The sequence below is a fragment of the Chionomys nivalis genome, chromosome 15 (assembly GCF_950005125.1).
Source record: "Chionomys nivalis chromosome 15, mChiNiv1.1, whole genome shotgun sequence".
Taxonomy (NCBI): Eukaryota; Metazoa; Chordata; class Mammalia; order Rodentia; family Cricetidae; genus Chionomys; species Chionomys nivalis.
Genome location: NC_080100.1, coordinates 53,818,040 through 53,840,592, shown reverse-complemented (window position 1 = coordinate 53,840,592; position 22,553 = coordinate 53,818,040). Strand labels below are relative to the sequence as shown.

The window sequence follows — 22,553 nt, the reverse complement described above, 5'->3', positions numbered from 1 at the left end:
TTTTGCCAATTATTAGGTTCTATTGTTTATCACTTTAGAGGGTCAAATAATTATTTTTCTTTCTGTTTATCAAATACTGAAGAATAGCTTCTTGTATTCCATGCCATTTGCTTGACAAGTGCCAAGTCTAAAGTAGAAAGAATCCTGGAAAAATATGTGCATTCTGCTTGTGGGAATGCTGTTTTTATGTGTCTGTTACATATAACTTGTCGGTTTTGATTATAAATCTGTCTTAGTTTACTTAATCTATCAGTTTCTAGGAGGTCCCTGAATCTTTCGCTGTGATTTTGAATTTATTAGTTTCTTTGTAGATTTGTTAGTTTTGTGGTTATGCTCTTTCATGCATTAAAGATTATTATTTGCTCATGAATTATTCCTTTTATTAAGTGAAAATGCTTTTTATACTTACTAATTCTTTTGCCTTAAATTTGATTTTGTTAAAGCATCTAATTTGATTTCGCTGAGTAACTTATCATTTGTGATTCTACAGTGAAAGAATGATTATTTTATTGCTTCCTTTTTAACAATGTTTAAAACCATGTTCACTTAATGGTTAGCTGTGACTTGGTGCCATATATTACACCCTGATCTTAAAAATGAGTTATATGGTCATCTTTCACTACTCAGATTCTTACTCAGATTAAATGATTCTGCAAATCAGTGGACACTTTACATGTAATAGCATCCTTGATTCGTGACATTATCTGTGGGAAATGTTAGCATGAAAAGAAGTTTACTCTGGACTACTTTTGTTCAAGACTACATGCAGCTACTAGGAAACAAAAACAAATATGAACGAAGTTGACTTCTGTCAGCTTTCTTCGAAGAATTTGGTGTACTTGCCTGGTGTAAGATAACATATGCTGTTTTAGAATTTGCATACTTATTAATTCTGTAAATGACAAATTTTATTTAAGTAAAAAAAGTCCACATAATAAACTCCGGTTCAGTCCATCCAACTCTTACTGTCCTTGTGCTCAGAATGAGTTCCACCTGTACAAGAAAGGAAAAGCCATTCCTTTAGGTCTGTTCAGTCTGAAAACAGGAATCTTACTTATAATGTGGTAGGCACTGCAGTAAATTAATACAAGGGTTATAGGAACCACAAATTCTGATTTATTGTTTGTTGATGAGAAGATCATGAAAATGTAAAGGGGGAACCATAAGAGGCAAATAAAAGACCTTACTGCATGGCTGGGGGTAATGAAATATATGTGATATGAAATTAGATGTTGGATATTGTGGGGAGGGGACAGTAAAAGGGATGCAGGGGTAAAGTGGGGAGGATGTCACAGGGAAGAAAAGGGAAGACTATCTGAAAATGTCATAATGAAATACAGTACTGTGTGAAGTCATCTAAATCCAGAAAAAGCCACCTCATGCAGCAATTTCACGTCACTTACTTCAGCTACACAGACCTTTCTAATAATTCCCATGCTCCTTCACTCTTCCTCATCCTTTACTTTGCAGTGCATAACTGTTCTGACTTAACTTCTGACCCTTACTACCAACCAGGTCTTTCTTTAGCTCTCAGCTTAGATGATTTTTTTTCCCCAGACAAACAGTTTTCTTCCAGACTGCACCTTCCTCTTCATAACGTTCCCATGCTACCAAGTACAGCTGAGTATAATTATGTCTTCTTTCAAGATTATAAATGTCTCTGAAAAAGAGCAGGGTCTGCTCAGTACTCCATTACATATGGGGTGTTTGTAAAGTTTGTTGTATTTAAATGCATGCATGGATGAAAAATATCAAGTCAAACTTTGACTTGAAATATGTGTACCAGGCTAAGGTACTTCATTATGTTGGCATCATTCACACTTCACGTTCCTACATTTGAATTGTGGGCCTACTATATTTTACTTATTTTTGATTTTAAGATGGATACTCCTATGTAGCCTGCAACTTTCTCTGCAGAGCAAGCTATCCCTAAACTCCTGCTCTGCTTTGCAAATCCTAGAGCACTGACATGCCCTGCCATACCTGACTTTTGAGCCAGTTTTACATGAAAACAGGCACATGTAAGTTTCTGTTTCAGAAATCTTACTCCCAGTCTTTTCACTCAGTTTCTCCAGAACTGCACTGAATGAATTTTATTTATTTCGAAAAAGTAAACTGACCTTCTTAAGTATGAAGATTTCTCAGCATGAAAATATTCTAGTGATGCAGTATATAAAGACAGTTTCAAAGGCTTCTTTTCTAAGCATTTTAAGTGGCAATCTGAGGAATAAGAACAGATTCTAGAATTTATTGTGCTGGTTTTAGGGACAGCATTCTTCTGTAGCTTGGAATTAGGTAGATCTATTTTAATAAGGCATACTAACTGTCTTATGTTAAGGCTTTTAACAATCATCATGAGGATCACGGGTGTACATCTCGTGCAAGTTCATATATGAACATCTGTAATTCCTTTAGAGCACACTAGCGTTGGCTCACTAGTGTGAGGATCACAGATAAATTTTGTTTTAACCACTGTCTCACAAGAGTCTGCTTTTAAAACAACTCACTAGTATATTAAAAAAAAAAAAAACCAAAACAACAAAACCCCTTTTTTATATGTTCTAAAAGGGAGAACCAATTATTGGCTGAATTTCTTTCTTTCTTTCTTTTTTTTTTTTTTGTTTTTTTTTTTTTTTGGCTGAATTTCTTGTTTTCAGTTTGTTTTATTGTATTTTTTTTAGGTATGATCTATTTTTAGGATCTTTTAAAAAGTACTTTAAAGTTATCTTCAAAATATTAAAGATTAAGCAGCTCCCTTTGCTGTTATTCTTTATCTAGGTGTTTTTATGTGCTAACCTGTAATGGTGCTTGGTTTTGCTCTGTGAAGCAATTAAATAGTTTAAAATCCAGTAGCAGAGATGAGCAGTCACACTCTATCCTGGGAGGAAGGAGGCGGAGTTGGGCACTCGCTGGCACGTGAGAGCAGGTCCAGTGAGTTAATTCCCTTTCAGTTCAGAGCGAATAGGAACAAGTATTTTCACTTACTAATTTATTTTCATCTTGCCTTTTTGTAAGCCACCTGTTTTGCCTCCTTTAAATAAACATCTTTTAAACTAAGTAATAAGATTTTGGCTCAAGCTATTCTCAGCTTCTTTTTTATCTGTATTAACTTTCTTGAAAGAAGAAACATTCTAAATAGCTTTAAAAATATTCAGTGATAGAAATCATCCTAGGTATTATAGTAAAATAATTAAAATTTTTGACTTAAAATCCATTAAATTTCTGCTTGACCACGTCTTCTTATTTGTTCTGGGTAAAACTTGAAATAGTTTATTAGTTACATACTATTTTAAATCTAGGCTAATGGTGTTGTTAAGGGAAATAAAATTGAAAATGGTAAGCTTGAAATTTCTTCCTATGAGTTTATAATGTGTGTGTGTGTGTGTGTGTGTGTGTGTGTGTAAAACATGTCTTTGAGGAGATGCACTGGGTTTTGTTTGTCTGTCTATGTCTTGTAGCTTTGGATTTGCTATGTAGCACAGACTGGTCCTGAAGTCATAGCATCCTCCTCCCTCATCCTCTTAAGTGCAGACAGGTACTGGTGCTCCCAACAGAAATAGCCATCTTGTATAATTATAAACTAAGGTGTAACTGATACTCTATTTTTTAAATAAGTCTAATGATGATTAACTTCTTGAGAAAATCAGTATTGAAATAAAAGTGCCAATGGTTTGGTTCATGCTGTTGGTACAGAGCTGTGATGTGTTCTGGGACAAGATGTTTCAGAAGAACAGCGTCAGTAGAAGGGAGTGGCTGTGGGAGTGCGTTAGAACAAATGTGCTTGGACTCCAAGACAAGACATAGAAGGAAGAACCGAGCAAATGGAAGTTCTGTAGCAAACACTTGCTAGGAAGGGTGTGTGCCCTGTAGATCTCCTGTATGGCAGCAGGCGCGTGGAGAGATGTCTGCAAGTGCTCACTATCTTCATGGTTCAGGTTGGATGGTGGAAATGCCCTCCAGGTAGGAAAACCAATATGTATCAGGGAGACATGGCAGAAATATAGTAAATGAGCTATTCACAGCCAGGCACTCTAGCTGCAGCCAGTGGTGAAGTCTAGTTTTCTGCTCGTTCTCGCTGACTGATATGCAGAACTATGGCGTATTAGTTTGGGCATCTGAGGCCTTCAATCCCGATCTGGGTAGCAAGAGAAGCAACCAGCCTACAAAATAAAGGAAGTGGGCCCTGTTCCAGTGCAGGAACTAAGGTCAGATACAGGATATAAGGCCAAACCAGGCACCATCAGCAAGGTGACAGGATGGCGAATCCCAAACAATGCTTCCAGCGCGTGTCTGTCTTTCCCTGCCTGCCCATCACTGAGCTCAACAGTGTAGACAGGATTGGTGGAACTTTCCTTAGCAGTCAGGGAGCAGGAGCGGGGGAGGGTGGGCTAGGGACACAGCTGGCAGTTACCGAAGAGATGCTGCATATGACTTTCTTCTCTCTGAGCTCTGCCCCTGTCCCTGTGGAATGAAGAAAACCAGTTGACCTGAGCAAGATGCAAAGCCAGTTACAGAATTGTGACAGCAGATGGGCCACAGAAACAAGTGTGGCTTAATGTGAGATTTATTTTTGTTTGCTTACTCTTAACCAGAATTTTGATTTAATAAAAATTATATAAATAGGAAATATATAGTCTACATCAGGGTAACTACAGCAACGTCTAGAGAACTTTGGAGTTACTCACCTTCTGTTTGTACTTTGAACAACCTTTTCCAGAAATGAATAGGAATTTAGAGATGGAGGTGTGCTTGTTTTCATTACCCTCCAGAGTTCCTTCCAGATTTTGCAGTTGTTATACCAAAAGTCTTGGGTATCTCCACTGTGATCTCTGCTCCCCATTTCACATAGATGAAATTCATGATGAGCCTTCTGGGCAAGAGTTGATAGAAGCACACGGAGAAATGGTCAAACAGCAGTTCAGGGGCATGGTATATATTTGAAGGAAAGAATAAGTATAGAGAAAATATAAAGATAGAAAGCCAGCAATAAAATTACAGAGAGAATATTGATGTTTTATCAGTGGAAAATTATAAAACGTTATTGATTTGATCACAGAATGTTGCTCAACATACTTCTGTGTTGGAGGTTGTAATATACCTTACCTGGCTACAGCTGGAAAACTAGAAATTAAAAACCAAAGCATCCAGCCATTTGTGTACTAAAGTGTGTCTTCAGCTACATCTACAAGGTGGATATTGTTCTCATTCTTACCCAGTTCATCTAGTCAGTGTAATTTTGTCTCTAGTTATTTCCCATTAACTAGCAAAATTAATTTGTATTCAGATGAGTTTTTAAGAAAAATGGCAAACACTAACATCAGACCATGTAGATACGCAGGTAAATCCAGCATAAAATGCATTGCTTTCTAGTTTTTATTGTCAGAAAACAGAATAATGTTAGATTAGTTAATATAAAGTGTTTGAAAATGGACATTAAAGTTCAACAAGTGGAATAGAAATAAATTGTTTTCAAATAAACATATTAGTAAAATAGAAAAAAGTCAACAGGCAGATCAGTTGGCAGCAAAGATAATGGTAGTTCATTCCAGGGAAACGAAACAAAGCTTTGCAACGTCCTCCACAGGTCAACAGCGCCTGTGAAGTCGTGGGGAGATTAAAGGCTGCTAGGTGCTCTGCCATGTGCAGTATTTTATTTCTCTACAGTGGGAACTGTAGCTCTGAGCAGTGAGAAGGAAGAATCCCAGGCTTCTAAAACCAAGGGCTAGACAGGGAACATGCCTCTTTCCTTGCTTTCCAGCAGTAAGAACTCGATTCTGAATCCTGCAGATTGAAGAGCATATGTGGTTGAATGCTGGTCCTCTGGTTGGAGTTGTATTATTACGGAATAAGGGAAAAACAGACTGTAGTGGTCCCTTAAGCAGTCTCCCTCACTATAAAAGGGGAGCTTTGTAAAAGATGAAGAATGGCGTGGATGAAGCTAGGTGTGTCAGTGCAATGAAATGTTTAGAAAATTTTAAATAAACAAAATTGATACCAATGTAAGTAGAAAATATAATGGGAACAATGACTGTGGTTCTTTAAAAAATGTCTTTGCATTCAAGAAAATTATTTTGTTTATACTTTAGATTTTTGAGATAGGGTCTCACCATGTAACCCTGGGTGGCCTATAACTTGATATGTAGACCAGGCTGGCCTTGAACTCATGGAGACCGACTTGCTGCTGCCTTCCAGATGCTGTCATTAAAAATGTGTGTTGCCCATCATATTCAGGAAATTTTATTGCTCTATATTTTTAACCTGTATTGTATGCATTGTTAGAGTTTTACAAAAACCATTTGATATCAATTAATTTTGAAAAGGCAAAATATTCCCGATACAGTATAACAAAAAACACTTTAGATTTCTCTGCTTTGGAATATAGTTGTAAAAGTCATAAATATCTACTGGCAAGTGAAATTCAGGACATATTAATAGGAGTGCCTCTGATTATCAAGCAGGACCTACCTTAGAATACAGCGATGAGTTAAGAAAAGCAAATATCTATCAGAGCGGAAGTGAAAAAGCGTCCTTTCTTAATCCTGATTGCTTTGAAAATTGTTTTTACAGGACTAGGCATACTAGAAAGACTTCTTTTTCCTCCCAATGATTTTGAGATTTATAAGCATGCAACATAATATGTGTTATGCAGTAAGCTGTCAACAAATGATCATGTTGACTCTTTAGCTCGCCTATATCACATTATTTTCTGCTCCAATTCCTCCATATGATAACAGTGTCTTCAGCCAGTAATCAGACTACTTAAGTGCAGCTCGCATTATAGTTGGCCCGGCAGGGTAACTACTGCCGTCGTTTTAAGGTTTTCTTTCAAATTTCTCTATATAGCTAGTGTGTGTTGTGTTGCCATAACAAAATATTTAAGACCAGAAATTTAGGAAAAAGATCTCCGTCACAACCTGGCAACTGGGTCCTCTGAGACTGAGCACTGCCACCTAGTGGGGGACCTTCCTGCTGTGTCATTTGGAGAAGGCAGAAGAGCAAAGAGAATGAACTCGTCCACACGTTCTTTTATGAGATGGACTCTCCCCTCTTAGAAAGTGGGGAGAGTCATCTTTCTTACAGTGCGGCCTCTCACTTCAGTCACATTGGCAACACCTGAACTGGGTTCATTTCAGTTGAAATCATGGAGTCTCAAAGTAGTGCACATGACTTACTGAGTAATGAAAACCAATAATCCTGTTTCCCCTTCTTACCCTATGCTTAGTCTCCTCCCAAACTCTAAGTCATACCCTATCCTTATTTTTACAGTTATTTCTTTTTAGTTTTACACATTCTTAATATTTTTTGTGTTCCACCAAATACAAATTTTGTATCTTAACCCTCGCTGTATAGTCAGAAGCTGGTTCCCTAGCCCTCTTAGTAATTCAAAAAACAGTTACTTGATAAAAGCTTATTTTATTTTATGACAGATTAATATTTTTTAACTTTGTGTCAGCTCTTTTGAAACCTCTTAGAGGTTTATTCATCTCCTTCTCAAATACCGAAGCTAATGATTGGTAAGTGTGCATTAGGATGCATGTATCTGAAAACTGCATATTTAAAGGACACAAATGAGTCCAGCCGAAGAGATAAGAAAAACACATGTTTATATCTGAACGGAAGTCTCACATTCAGATTAGTTACAAGAAATATCCTACAGCCATATTGTATGTTTTTCTTTTATTAAGACAGAAAGTTATTATAAAAAAACTAAAACAATTATATAATAAAGGATATTCAGTGATTCTCTTATGGGAATTTATGTAATTCTGGTGAAATTGGTCCTCTGTGGTATTTCCCTATTTGACTTGTTTAGTGGTAACTAGTTTCCTTGTTAGGTAGCTACGCTGACTCCTGCACAGTTCTTACTTAGGCCCCGCTATAACTTGCTGTTTGCTCTTAGGTAACAGATTAAATTTGCCCCATGTGTTAGAAGTAAAGTTGAAACAAGTTTTTCCAAGAAACTTAAAACCCTTTCCTTTTAGAAGCTTTAATCAAACAGCTCAGTTCTTGAGTTTATAGAGTCAATACTTAGAATACTTAGATAAATAGTGTACATAAATTAGCATGGTAGTCAGCTGGAGGATTATTGTTTGACAGTACTTATAGTACCGATTAGTATACGTCTGTGACATTTAGCAGAGTAGCATTTGTTAGTGGACCAAATAGTGCTCTAAGCTGAATCCCGTAACACAATAATGGCAGTGGACTGTTAGTAAAGCCTAGCACAAGTGATGGACAGTGTGGCTCAGCCTGTGGTTCACAAAGTAAAGTAGAGGTCAGAATGACCCAGACTTGTACTTTGTGACTTTGATAATTTAATTTTAATCTTATTATAAATTATAATATTGTGTTATTGTGTTCCTTTTGTATCTTTAAAGAAGACTAAAAATTACTCTACACCAAATAACTAGCTGTGCCATGTGCTGTAAGTCATCTGGTTATCAGGTTACCTTTCCCGGGTAACAACATCTTTGTGAGCAAAGCAAGAATGTTGAAAGTGAAGAATCCTCATGCTTACCTTTGCACAATAAGAATTTGGCATGTCTTGAAATGTAAGGAGAGTCTAACAACATTAAAAACTGGGCATGGTAGCACACACCAGGGAGGTGGGGGCAGGAGGGTCAGGGGTTCAAGGCCAGCTTGAGGCAAGTAGTGAGTTCAAGGTGAATCAGGACTTGAAACTGCTGTGTGAGACTCTATTAGTAAACACTAGAACATAGAAACACGCACAGAGACCGAGAGACACAGACAGACACAGAAAGCAGCAACAAAACAATAAAAGGCTCATTTAATTCAGCCAGGAGTCTCTGTAAGTTCGTGTGTCTTCACTGTGTTTTCAGAATTGTCAACCCTTTCCTTTGCAGCGTTGAGGGCTCTACCCCATTCTTTCTGTTCTCCTTGGGTCAGATTGCAATAAATATTTTCTCCTTTATTTGTTTTGTTTATTGTCTTTCTCCTCTTGCTAAGAATAAGCCTTAAGCAAGGGTTTTATTTCTGTTATATTCACTGCTATGTTGACCCTCAAAAGTCCTTGACGAGGGTGAGAAAACCAAAAAAGTGAATATTTTTCTGGACTTATAAAATAACAGCATAAACATTCATAAAGTATTCATAGGGTGAAGACCTTTCAAGGAAAAAGTAACAAATACTTGTAAACAATGTAGTCTGGAGAAAGCAATCTACATTCTTTCTTGTTCATTGGTGCAAATAAACCTGTTTTATTTTTCTAGTGTATGAAAAAAAGTTACCAGTGTCGGTTTTGGGCAGCTAAGATTAGATGAAAATAGATTTGAATTACAGTCTCAAAGACAGAGATCAAATCTCAAATCCTAGACCTGGCTGTAACTGTGCGTTTAAGGCTAACAGGATTGTTGGTTGTAAATTCGCCCCCCTCAACAGTGTATTAAAATTTTACGCAAGTTTAGTTAAATAGAAAGGTAGCTTGCTTTCATTTAAAGACCGTGTGAGACACGTGCAGAATGAAAGGAATACTCACTACAGGCTGTGGCACGCTTTCCTCGGAGCATGCTCAGTTTCCTCTTTTGTATTCATATGCTTTGGCTGAGATTACATTTGGGTTCATAAGTAAGCAGTATTTCACACAATCACATTTTAGCCTACATGTCTTTGGGAACTGTGAAAATCATTGCTCTCAACCATTTCAAGTATTGTGGAATAAACCTGTTTTTTGTTTGTTTGTCTTTTTTTTTTTTTAAAAAAAGCCAAGAACTGTGCAGTAGAACATGCTAAGATACCGTATCTTCTGCGGGCTACAAATGCGCAGATGGATTCAGTAGTACACAGTAGGCAGTGCAGCATGCACGTGACTGTGGAACCTGCTTGCAGTATTTTTCACAACAAAGCTGTTAAAAATCAAACTGCTACTTCCTCAGCCTCTCTGCTGCCCTTGTAGGAAAGTCATTCAGAATCTTCTCTTCCTACTGTTTTGAAATATATCATCCATTCTTGCTAACCACAGTAACAGTACATTCAGTGTAACACCAGAACTTACTCCCTGTATCCAACTGGGACTCTGCACTTGTTGAGCAGCCTGGCCCCGTATCTTCTTTATCCTCTACTAACCGCTTCCTCCACTTTATGAAACCAGCTCGTTAAATTCCACATTCTCATCAGATATGTGCTGTTTGTCTTTCTGCCCTGCTTTATTTGAACTTAACATAATGTCCTCCAGGTTCATTAATGCTGTCACATTTTTTATGGCTAAATAAAATTCCATTGTGTATACGGGCCACATTTTCCTTAACCATCCATTTATCAGTGAACATTTAGGTTGATTCTGTATTTTTCTGTTATAAATAGAATTTCAGACAACATAGGATTGCAGATGTCTCTGCAACACATTAATCTCTTTTCTTGTGAATAGACCTAGCAGTAAGATCGTCAGCTGCTGTGGCAGATCTGTTTCTAAGTTTTCTGAGGACCTTGCATGTGTTTTCCCATAAAGGTGGTACCAGTTTATATCCCCATCTGGTCCCTTCTTGAGTAGTTTTAGGGCTTTGAGTGTGTTTAACCAAGTTGCAAAATAAAATCCATAGTTGTAGAGCAATTTTATGTATAACTGATATTTATAAAAAATAAATCTATAATCCTGATTTGACTACAAAGAATCTAAACTAAAGGTTTAATTTTTCATGTTCCTAATAAAATGCTAGGATTTCATTAAAAGTTTACAAATGGAATAAACATTGAATTTTTCAATCTGATGTTTTTCGTAACTTGTGTGAGACCAGTGATTTCAAATCTAGTTTATTTTTCTTCTTTAGTCTTCCATTTGCATTTTCATCTTCACCACCTTATAGTTTATATTTTGGGTAATGATTGTAACATTTTAAAAAGGAATAATATATGGCTGTCTCTAGGCATAAAGTTAATTATACTTGTTTGTGACATAACTAAGCATAATCCAAATAAAAGTCTTTCTCTCGATCCCTGTGATCATTGTACGCAGACTTTTGTCTATTTGTACATTCATTGCTAATGTTTGCCATTTCAAATGTGTGTAACTTAAAATTAAGCATTTATTTAAATTCTTATCATCTGTCACATTACTGTCAGCATTTAATATATATTCAAATGTGTCATCCAAGAAAGGTCTTTGTCTTCATGAAATTTCTAGAGGCCCACTGAAGCCAGTGACATTGTTCGTCACTCTGTTAATCGCAGTTCGCTTGTGGAGAGGGAAGTCAGTAGCTTTTGCTCCCAGGAGTGCAAAAGCAGCCACCCTGTGATCGTCTCAGCAGCCTGTGGTCCTGTGCCTTCTCTGTAATGATGTAGCTCTGTCTCTCCTTTATTCTTTGCAGAGTGCTGCAGCAGCTCCCAGCCCCGTGCTAGGAAACATGCCCCCAGGAGATGGCATGCCAGTAGGTCCTGTGCCACCAGGGTTCTTTCAGGTACTTGGAGACTTGACTAGGAATGTTAAGGCATAGGGACTCCTGCTTGTTGTTGTTTATGATAATGAAGTAGGATGAGGCTAATTTGATTCTTAAGGTAAATACTGTACTGTACAGCCAACTCTTGATTGCTCAGACTGCTTATCTATTACGTTTTCCTCCTTTGCTGTATTATTTGTTATGACTAATATCAAACCATTTCATTGATTGAGAAGGAAAAGAAATCAAAGTACAAAGTAGAATAATAAGATCACTGTGGTAAATACTTTAGTGAAAGACACTAAAGATGTGAAGAGGTCCATTTTTAACTGTCCATATTTCTATAGACTAAGAATAATCAAGATTTGGCTGTATTTTCAAAAGTAGCCAAGTCAAAATCTATTCGTGTAATTAAAATTATGGGCTGTATCAAAATATCTGAAATCACCTTTGTGATTTTTCAGCTGGAACTTTTATATTAATATAATTATATAAAATTTGAAGATTATATTTTTCAACCATGTATTTAGCATTTTAAATTTTCAGTACCTGCTTCTTTTAGCAATGACAGTAATCATTTTAGAACAAAATGCATCACTTTTAAATTTCGTAGATCTTCATCTTAAATCTGATAGAATTCTAACCCAAACCAGTATACCAGCATAAATTTTAACGAGTGTTTTGTATATGGTTAATTTTATAACACTCTGAGAAAATTCAGTGTTTAGGAGTTAGAGGTGGGAGGCAGTATAGAAATTAACATCCAACATACTATCTTGTTAATATAGTAGGTACCTATAAGCCAAATTGATATTTTGATTTATTTTTAATTTCAAAATTCTTGATAATCGTTAAGGTACTTATAAAAGTAAAAATAGAGATATTAAATTATAAGTAATGTTGCAAAATAGATACATTGAAATAAATTATCTCAATTAGAGTCTAGTACAAACCCTGCACTTTTAGGCCATTTTTATTTGTCTAGCTGCTCTTTATTATTACTTGAGTCATATGTAATATTTAAAAGTCATATTAAAGCCACGTTTTATCTTGAGACCCCTTTTTATACTCTAGGAACTGAATATGACTCTTGATTGTTAAATAATCACCACTTAAGAGAATGATAATAATAACAAACACTTAATAATTGTTTTCCAAGTGCTGTGCTTTAGTGTAGTCTTCATGCTTTCAAAGATTCCAATTCCTTCAGCACCCAAAGTGTGAAGTAAGGATTCTTAGGATTTTCACTGTGCAGATGGAGATACCAAAACATTGATAAATAAATGATTTTCACAGAAAGTGACAGGGCTAGAACTTTAATCAAAACATTCTGAATTTCTACCATTGAAATTACCTTTGAAAGTTGATTGTTACCCATGACATATTTCCAGCTCATTTTGTTTTTGCTTTACACTCTTAGTTCTCATGCCAAAGGTGGGTTAGGGTTAGTGAGTAAGTTGGAGAGTTTTATCTATTAGGTGCTGTTTTAAAAAAAAAGGAAGGTTGGGTGGGGAGGAAGCCAAATTCTTACTCTATAGCATTATGCCAAGGTGGGTAAACCCATACATTTTCATTTTCCCATTTGGCAGAATTAGCCCCTCCCTTGCCTGTTTTCTTGTTAAGAGTAGTCAAAATAGCTTTAACTTCCTTTTAATTACTCTGATACATTTCATGATTAGGTATCACTAGATTCCAGAGAGTGTGATATCTAAAATACAGCGCATACAGTGTACAACTTCCTGAAGCTCCTTATGTTAACAAAAACCAGCTTTAAAAATGACCAAGTAAAGTGAAAAGTTCTGTGATGGGCAAGGAAGAGTGGTTAGATCCACCGGAGGAGAGATGAGAGAGGGCTAGGAAAACTGCCCAGCGAATAAGAGGAATAAGCAGAGGAATAGTATCTCAGACAGTGGGCCATAACCAACGTGCGCCAGCAACAAAATAAGCAGCTGAGGTGCCAGGGAGCACACAGAAAGCGCAGGATTGGAGATGAGGGGTTCTGGACACCGAGTGGAAAGATGTGCTCTCTGCTGAGGAGAGCCTGAAAGGCCATAGTAAGAGCTGAGGCTATTTAGACCACTTCTTGGAGCCATGGGCTCACTGAGAAAGGCAGTCACTTGGATGTGTAATTGGTTTAGACTTTGGGCATCCCTGATAAATATTTTTATAAGATCTCTGAAATCACAAGTCCAAAGAATGGTAAATTGACAAAAGTGGTTTAAGTATGGAAAATTTGAAAATAGGCATATTTTTGGGCAGGGTGGTTTCTTGTAGCAGATCAGATCACTATGCTTAGTCTTGGGAAAGGTATAGTTGGAAACTATTGTCAAAATAGAAATAGTAATCCAAATAATATCTTAAAATGAATGAAGAATTAGGTGAAGGAAGCAGACAGAAAGAAGAACAAGAGAGGAAAGAGGATTAACTGCAGAAACCCAGAGGGAAAGGAATAGAAACCAAGTATTTCAAGACAATTGACAAGGTCCTGTAGGGCCTTGAAGGTAGTACAGAGTTTGAACCTTATCTTTAGACCAAAATGAGCTGTCATGAGGAATGTCTTCACATTTGCATCTTGAAAGAAAAAGATGGTTTCCGCTAGTATTCGCTAGGACTGAGTTAAGAAGAATATGTCTAGAAGTAGAATCTGTTGAAGAAATAGAGCTCAAGAAAGAGTCTTTCTGACAGGATCCGGGACAGTAGGATTAGAAGGAAAGAAACAGTTGGTAATTATGTTTGAAAAGCCTTAGTTGATTGCCATAGTTAAGCAGAAGAGAGAAAAAGTTGCAAGAATCAAGGAAGACACTGCAGTTCCTATTTTGGACCTCTGAATAATTGTAATGATTTTATCAATATAAAGAAATATAGGGGATGGAAAATTCAGATCCATTGCATTACTTCTATTTACCCAGGAAGGCTGTTTTAACTTACCTCAGGGCTTTCCTTTCCCATCTATTCAACATTTATATACACCCAGTATTTAAAATGTTCCTAAACTGTTGAAAAACTCAATCAAGTTCTAAAAAGCTAATGTCTTAGTATATAGTGCCGAGTTGGGCTGAAGTGTTTCCTAGTCAGTCAGTGTTGCTTTTCTGCAGTGTTTGGACTGTACTTCTCTGCGAGCCTGGGCATAACACATGTTGTTTATGAATAGTAGCTACCTTTAACATACAGAAACATAGTAATAATCAGAAGCCCCAAATGATTATACTTGACAGAAAAACACCAGGTTCTACTCCTGAATACATAGGCTTTTTCTTCTGAGAATAGTTCACATCTAGAAAATTCACAGATGAAAACACCCAAGCTCAGCACAGCCATTACACGAGTTCATTCTAGGAAAGGGGCATTGCAAGCAACTATACGGAAGGGCTGACTGTGGTTCTCCCTATGACTGGCTCCAGAGTCATGACTAGCAAGAGATCAGGGCTCTCAAAGACCAAGCTTTGCAGATACCTAGCACCCTGAGGAGCACTAAGCAGCTCTCTGCCCTCAGCTTGCTTGTAGCAGCCAGATTCCAGAAGCTGTTCTCTTCTTGTGTATTTTACAGCCGGGTAGAGCTGTACAGGGAGGAAATGCAAAGCTTATTTGGGCATAGCTGGAATGGAAGTCACCCATAAAGAGATTAAAGTATTAGTATCAAGTGAATAAAATTAATAATTTATAATTAGCCTATGAGGCTCAGGCATAAGTAGTTTTGAGCTGTACTTATACTATAATCATACTGTAACAATTACATTGAACATAGTTTCCCTAAGTAGACACAAATATATTTTTTTCATTCCCATTTACACTAAAGAACAACCCTCCCCTGTACAACTTAAATTCTTTAGCAAGTGACCCTATAATTTCTAAACTTACGAATTCAAAACAATTACAACTAACTTTAATCTTAAAATCAATAGCAGTGATTAATATCCCAGTAATTTAATATGCCCATTATGGAAAATAGCCTTTCAATTATCGCCTTTATTTGAGACTTTGTTCCCATGTTTTTAGTTTCTTTCTTGTCATTTTGACAAGGTACCTGGCAGAAGAAGCTTAATGTGGGGAAAGCTTGTCTTGACTTACAGTGTGAGAGAGACCAGTCTAGCAGTGCAGGAAGCATGACTGTGGTGGCCCAGTTCTTGGTGGTAGACGTTTGCTATGTGTTTGTTCATGTCTCAGTGGACCAGGAATTAGAAAGTGACTGGATGTGGCCAAGGCTTTACATAATCCTGATTTATAAGACTGACCTTCTAAAGGTTCCATAACCTCCCAAACAGCACACCCTCCGGCTACAAGATGATAAAACACATGAGCACTTCTAATTCAAGTCATAGCACATTTAAATTTTGTTTTTGTTTAAATGGGAACTTCTATTACTTTAGTAAGTGACCAATTAAGTGAAATTAGAGGATTTAGTTGGACTTGCAAAAGGAAGTATCAATTAAGTAAAGGCATTTGCCTGGAGCCTGTCAGCGGAGTGATTAACGTAAGAAACCTCAGTGACACCCATTTTAGAACTGGTGGATGACTTCAGAGCCACCAAGCTGTCTTTCTGACTGGGACCAGAGGAAGGGCAATGGGACTCTGCATAGCCATCTGGAGTTTGCTTTCAGTAGAAAAAAAATACACTAATGCATCAGTAATCTCATGTGACTTAACTGAACAGCTTCAGCATATACTAGGGAGCTCTAACTATAAATGATGTTAATGTGTTTTTTTTTTCACCTTTTTTCTCATCTGTATTTACCTTTTAAAAGCAGAATGTGATTGGGCACTGTATTTCCACTCACAAGCCTTGCTCAGTTACAAGACCTAGGGAAGCTTAGGATTTTGCTCTTAGTACAAACCACATGGGGAATTCCTGTTTTAGCTTGTGTACTTACTTCTAAGACTAGTACATGCAGAACTATATGCTTTTGTATAGGTGTATTCATTCATTCAATAGCCTTATTGAAATAGGCTGCGACGGTATTCCTTAGACAATTTTAGATATTCTAATTTATGTACAGTGGTCAATATGATCGAGTAAATAGTCTTTATAAAGTAAAGGAAAAGTGAACATTCTTTGTTTTAAAAAACTAGATTACTAATTCTGTCTGTTAACTTGTAAGATTCAGTGTTGTGGGTTGTAATAAAAAGGTTTTCCCATGACTTATGGTCATCTATAGAACATTTAAGTGAGGCCATTTCTCATTTCTGGGATATGGGAGAGCATCATAGGGCTTCCTGTTCCTGCTCTTCAGCTCAGAAAAGTTCCCAGATGGTAACTGGACCACGTGTCACTCCAGTAACTGCACACATCCTTTATTGCAAAGCACAATGTAATTCTTTAATAGGTATACATACTAGTATACATCATACATGAGTCTATAGCTAATGTGGGAAATACCTGTAAGTGCTTGACTTGAACGTACACCAAACTTGTTCATTTTGCTGTGCATTATATTTTGTTTTAATTTCTCTCGTGATGCATTTATTATCTTATAGTCACTAAATCTTACTATCCTTAACAGAAACAGTTAAAAACTAATAATATATTGATGCTGGCTTGTACAAGGAAGGTTTTGGTGTGATTAAGGTTATAAATATGTGTTAAAATAAGTGTCCTAAGTAATTTAGTTTCAGGATGAGGTGCTCGTCCATATTTTTCCGTGCAAGCTGATTGGAATGCTGCTCTGCATAGAAGACATATTGCCACGGATTGTCAGTCCCTTTACAGGACGAGGGCATCAATGGAAAGCTGCTTTGCCATCTAGTGGCAGTGTGGTGATGTCTCCAAAGATTCTATTTTTAACCAAACTGCACTGTAGCAAGCTGACCTAATGCTTTGACATAGTAATAGCAAAAAAGAAAGAAAGGAAGGAGTGGAGGGAAGAAAGGAAATAGTAGAGACTTTTCTTGTTTCTAAAGAGTGTTCTTATTGACTAGAAAAGGCTCAGTATAAATGACATAGAGCAGCTGAGTGGGGGACTCAAAGTAAGACACTATTGTCAATACTTTGAAAGAAAGAGAATCAAACATGAGAGAAATAGATACTCGCTCCAACTCTTACGACAGAAAAGAAAGAAATGGAAATATTTTTACAAGCTCCGGGTTAAATGGTTGTTGGAGGTAAATATTTGTTAACTTGATTTTTGTGAAAAAGCCCATTTTGAAGATGCCTTTATCTGTGTGCTCTGCGGTTGAGTCTTCCCGATCCGGCCACACCACACCAGTACCTCCTGCTTTGTCCCACATGCGGTTAGACAGTCTGTGCGCCTTGTCAGACCTCTCTGCTCTTCATCTGCTCCTTGATCTTGCTGTTGCCTTCCTTCCAGTGGTCTGTATCTTTCCTCTTTCCTGATGCTCTTTCAGAAATGAGTCTTTGGAAATATAATTCTAGAGACACCCCCTTTCCCACTCTCTAGGAGTTGTAGGTATCATTTTAAATCTTAATGAACCACAAGTTTATTGTATTGTTTCTTGGTTTTGTTGAGTAGGGTACTATAAATATCAGGTATAGTTATTAATAAAATATAACATATAATATTGCCTTGCATGTGTGCATACACGTGTACACAGAGTTTTAAAGTTCAGATGGTAGAAATAGGCTGGGCAATGATGGCTCACGCCTTTGATCTCAGCACTCAGGAGGCAGAGGCGGGAAGATCTCTGTGAGTTTGAGGCCAGCCTGGTCTACAAAGTGAGTTCTAGGACAGACAGAGCTACATGGAGAAATCCTGTTTCAGAAACAGATATTAGAAATATTATTTCTCTGAGTCTAATGTACCAGATTTATATAGTGGGAAGCAGGGAATACTGCTTATTTATCATAAAAGTTCAAACAGTAAAAATTAAACTTAGATTTCCTAAATATGTAGTTTTGAATGTTGAAGAACAGAGAATCTGTGCATGCAAATGGAGCAAGGCCTTCACTAGTGCAAAAATAAAAGCAGCTACAAATGGAGAGGTGACTGATGGCCCCTGACTTTGGTAATGCTGTCCCGCAGTCCTGGTGATAGTTTTTCTGGTCTCAGCTATGGAACAAATTAATATTTCTCAGCTTAAGTAACTAAATAAACTTTTAAAAACATTTAATTCTGAAAACTAAAAGCCCAGTGGCATTTTCTGCATGGACAGGGAGCAAAAGAGGGACTCTGAGCTGTTGAGTATCTACTGTGTCTTCCAGTTAGAACAGAAGGCAAACGTCTGTTAGAAATCCAGTTATTTATCTAGTGAGTACTTCATAGTTCGCCTGGCCATCTGAGACCAGTATGGTTTCCTAAAAGTCAAGGCATCAACATGTGGGACTAAAGTTTTTAGTTTTGTGGTTGTTGTTGTTTTTAACATAGAATCTGATCAACTGTAGTTGCAAACCATTGAGAGAGCCAATGGTGGTGTGTGTTGTGCCCCTTGGACCCACAGTCTCCTTTTCTTTTTCAAGATAGGGCTAAATGTGTTGCAAATGCTTGCACTTGCAACAGGCCTCTTTCCTCAGTCACCTTAGAACTGCTATTGCAGGTTTGCGACACAAATCCTGGGTCTCTCTCATTCTTTCATTTTTCAAATTACTAGCATTTAATATATGAGTAAGAGTAGTGTAATTCATTAATGTACATCCTAAAATCTTGATTACTATTTAAAATTGACATATAAATACTGATTTTTATAGGATATAATTTATATTTGTAATAATATATGATAATTTATTGATATAGTGTCTTATATGATTATATTATCTTATTAGTAAGTAAGATAATATATTGAAAAACGGTAAATTATATTCATATAAGATAATATGTTTATATTATTTAATATAATTTTCAAATTAGGATAACATACCTATATCAAATATTTATCATTTCTTCATGGCAGAAGAGTTCAGATGCTATCGTGGGGCTCTTGTGACACCTGTGTGCCATATCCTACAATCTGCTCTATAACCGCGGCACGCTTCCCCTTCTCAGTACAGCTCAGTACATGAAGAGCAGTTTCCCATCTCCATCTCCTCCCCACTTCATGCAAAAATCAAACTACTGCAGTTTTAATCTAGAAACTCATAAAACTGGTATAGGTTTATCATGACACAGTTCCCCCTAAAATCCCCACACATGCTCTTGTTTATTCCTGGACACTTACACTTTTTATTGGATTTTCCTTCTTCCCTCCCTCCTCTTCCTCTTCCTCTTCTTTATGGATAGGCAGTGAGCTCAAAACCTCCTACACGGTAGCTAAGAGAATTTCCTAGTGAGCTATATCTCTAATCCTCATTTTACCTTTTATTTTGAAACAGGATTTCACTATGTTGGCTAACCTGGCCTCTAAAATGTCATACATCCCAAGCTGACATGAAAGTAGAATAAAACCCCTGCCTTAGCCTGCAGACTGCTGGGATTACAGGTGTGCACCACCATATTTATCTCATGTGTTTTGTTTCATTTGTGGTTCTGGGAATGCTCACAGCCTCGGGCAAGCTAGGCAAGCACTCTACCCCTAAGCTCTATCTGTGTCAGCTTCTTATACAAATAAATTAATTTCTCTGCATGGACGTTGGAAGTACTACCGCTACAACAATAGAAATGTCACAAGATATCAAATACCAGAAAGATAACAAAATAATAGCATTGTAAGTTGTTTTTGCAGTGATAACTGAATAAGGTAAAGTACATGGCTTTAATACCCTCACCTAGAGCTAGAGCAGCTTTACATGAAAATATATCTTGTACAGTACACAAAAGGAATGGGTTTTTATTCTTTAGGGGAAAGTTAGAAGCATTGCTTTAACTTCAGCTTTTTAAAAATAATTATACACTATATTTTAACATTATCTTCAGTCTCCCCCCAAACTCTTCCCAGATCCTTCCTACCCACCCAGCTTCACGTTCATTCATTCCCCAGTCATCTCTCCAAAAACAAAACAAAACAAAACAAAAAAACCCAAAACAGAAAACAACAGCAAATCAACCATGTGTATAAAAGAAAAAAGAAAAAAAGCTCGTACATGAGAGAAAGAAAATCAATAGGCAAAAAATACAAAAACAAAACGAAAAGCATACAATGCAAATACAAAGTTTGTCTTCTGTTTCCTGAGTGTGTATATTCCTCCTTAAAGTATGCTTGATATATACGGTGTCTCTTCATTGGTGGACATGGATTTTCCCTTGCCTAGCAGGTATAAACTGAAAATAAATCCTTGATTAGAGGTGGAACTTTGTGTCCCTTTCCCCTTCCTGGATGTGCTGGACTTAGGTCTGGTTAAACTTGGTCAGGTGTTGTGTGCGCTGTAGGAGTTTCTGAGTTCAGGTGTCTGAGAGATGCTGTTTCCTGGAGTCATCCACCACCTCTGGGTCATGGACTCCTTTTGCCTCCCCTTCTGCATAATTCCCCGAGTCTTGGGGTGAGGAGTTTGATGAGAACATTCGATTTAGGACTGAGTGTCCCGAGGGCTCTGAGTCTCTAGACATTGTCCAGTTGTGAACCTCATTGTCAGTTTCCCTCACCTGCAAGCTTTCTGGTGAGGCTTGAGCCTGTCATTTTGTGGCTATGCTCCTTTAGGAGAATAATAGTATTGTTTTCCCCTGGCTCATGGCCCATCTGGTCTCAGGTTCTTACTTATTTCAGTGGTGTCATGTACACGTTCCATCTCATTGAGTGTGTCTTAAATCCAATCAGAAAGTGGTTACTTCCAAAACATTTGTGCCACTGTGGCACCAGTAAATCTTGCAGGTAGGTCACCATTGTGGGCTGCAAGGTTTGTAGCTGGTGAATTGGTGATGATTACTTTTCTTCTCTGGTAGCATTCAAAGTCCTTTCTGGTACCACAAACACTAGTCTAGTCAGTAGGGGTGAAGTTCTAGTTGGGCACCAGCCCAATTTCTCCATGTTTGATGACATAAGTAAGTTGTGTCTTCAGCAGCTGGTCCTTACCTTCAGTCTATAAGAGTAACGAAAAGCCTTGCTAATAGCCTGTAATGTTTGGAGGGGTCAGTGGAATCCATTTAACCAAAACTAATCAAGATATAGCTGACACGGAGGTTTTACTTGGTGGCATAAAATATCTCATTGTGACATTGTCTCCCAGTATATGGTGATTCCATTTAAATTCCTTTCATCCGTGTGTCTATTTTAGGAATTTCCTGCAGTAGTAGGTTTCCATGTGACTTCTCAGAAGGTCCCTCCCATAACCCATCCTTTCCTCTGCCCTTCTACCCCTTTTCCCATGTCATCACTTCATTCCATTTGCCCTTTTATCTCTTTATAGCACTCTCCTCCATTTCCCCTTCCTAGGGAGGTTCCCTCGTCCCCCTACACCCTCACTGGATACCTAACCTCTGCTCTTATCTAAAGCTTAAAAACAAAAGTCCACTTAGAAGAGAACACATGCGGACGTTGTCTTTGGGCTCTGGTTGTATGACTTAGGACAGTGAAAATTTTAGCTTTAAAGTTGAGTCACCTTAGTGCTTTATCCTAAGCTCTAAATCTCAATTATGTATTTTTATAATTAGATATTTATTAAAGGTTATTGGTCTGTTGTTACCTTAGTGCCACACACCAAAATAAGCCTCTATGTGAATTAAGAGACTTAAGTGAATTACTAATTTTTACAGAATGTTCAATTATTTATACTGTTAGACCAATAGACAGCATAGTCCTCATTCACAATCCAGAAGTCTGTGGTACACACCTACATGTAGTGATTACATGGTATTAAAAGCTTGAGAAGCACTCTCATCTTCTTAAAAAGACCCATAATGTAAGTGACCAATTTTGATGTTTAGAATAAATCCATAAATAATCAGCCTGCTTGTAACTGCTGTATGGGATTAGCTTGCCAAAAACACATCAAAGAAACTAGATCTGTTATTACTTTACAGTTATTTTAATTAAGTGTTGATGATGATAGAATATCTAAGATGCATGGAAGATAAACTACATACTTATGCTGATCAGCAGAATATGCCAGCACAAGTATGTCATTTGTGAGCTAAATTAGTTTAGTACTAGTTGGAATTAAAATGTGTTAATCAAGAGTGTCTTATTCACTGGGGTGCCAGTGCTGTCTGATGTTCATGAAAAACAGAAAAAAAAAACCTAAACAAATTAAGATGACTAAATTTTAAATCTTTAGATTCATTTATATATAACTATGCATCATTACTTTTCTATAGAAAATTCAAGCATCTTATGGAATTATAAAAA

The 22,553-nt window shown here is 37.1% G+C and overlaps 2 protein-coding genes across 7 annotated transcripts in view; one reads left to right on the top strand and one right to left on the bottom strand.

Moving 5' to 3' along the window:
- Window positions 1-22,553, bottom strand: part of Zcchc9 (zinc finger CCHC-type containing 9) — a 236,344-nt gene that overhangs the window by 60,551 nt on the left and 153,240 nt on the right. The gene's annotated exons all lie outside the window — the stretch shown is intronic.
- The window catches only part of Ssbp2 (single stranded DNA binding protein 2), a 253,540-nt gene that overhangs the window by 166,950 nt on the left and 64,037 nt on the right, over window positions 1-22,553 (top strand). For 2 of the 4 annotated variants that reach the window (XM_057789545.1, XM_057789544.1), the window contains exon 5: window positions 11,322-11,411. The exons of the other annotated variants lie outside the window; for them this stretch is intronic. In XM_057789545.1, coding sequence (XP_057645528.1) covers window positions 11,322-11,411 — 90 coding nt within the window. The remainder of the gene's footprint in view (window positions 1-11,321; window positions 11,412-22,553) is intronic. 4 annotated transcript variants of the gene reach the window in all.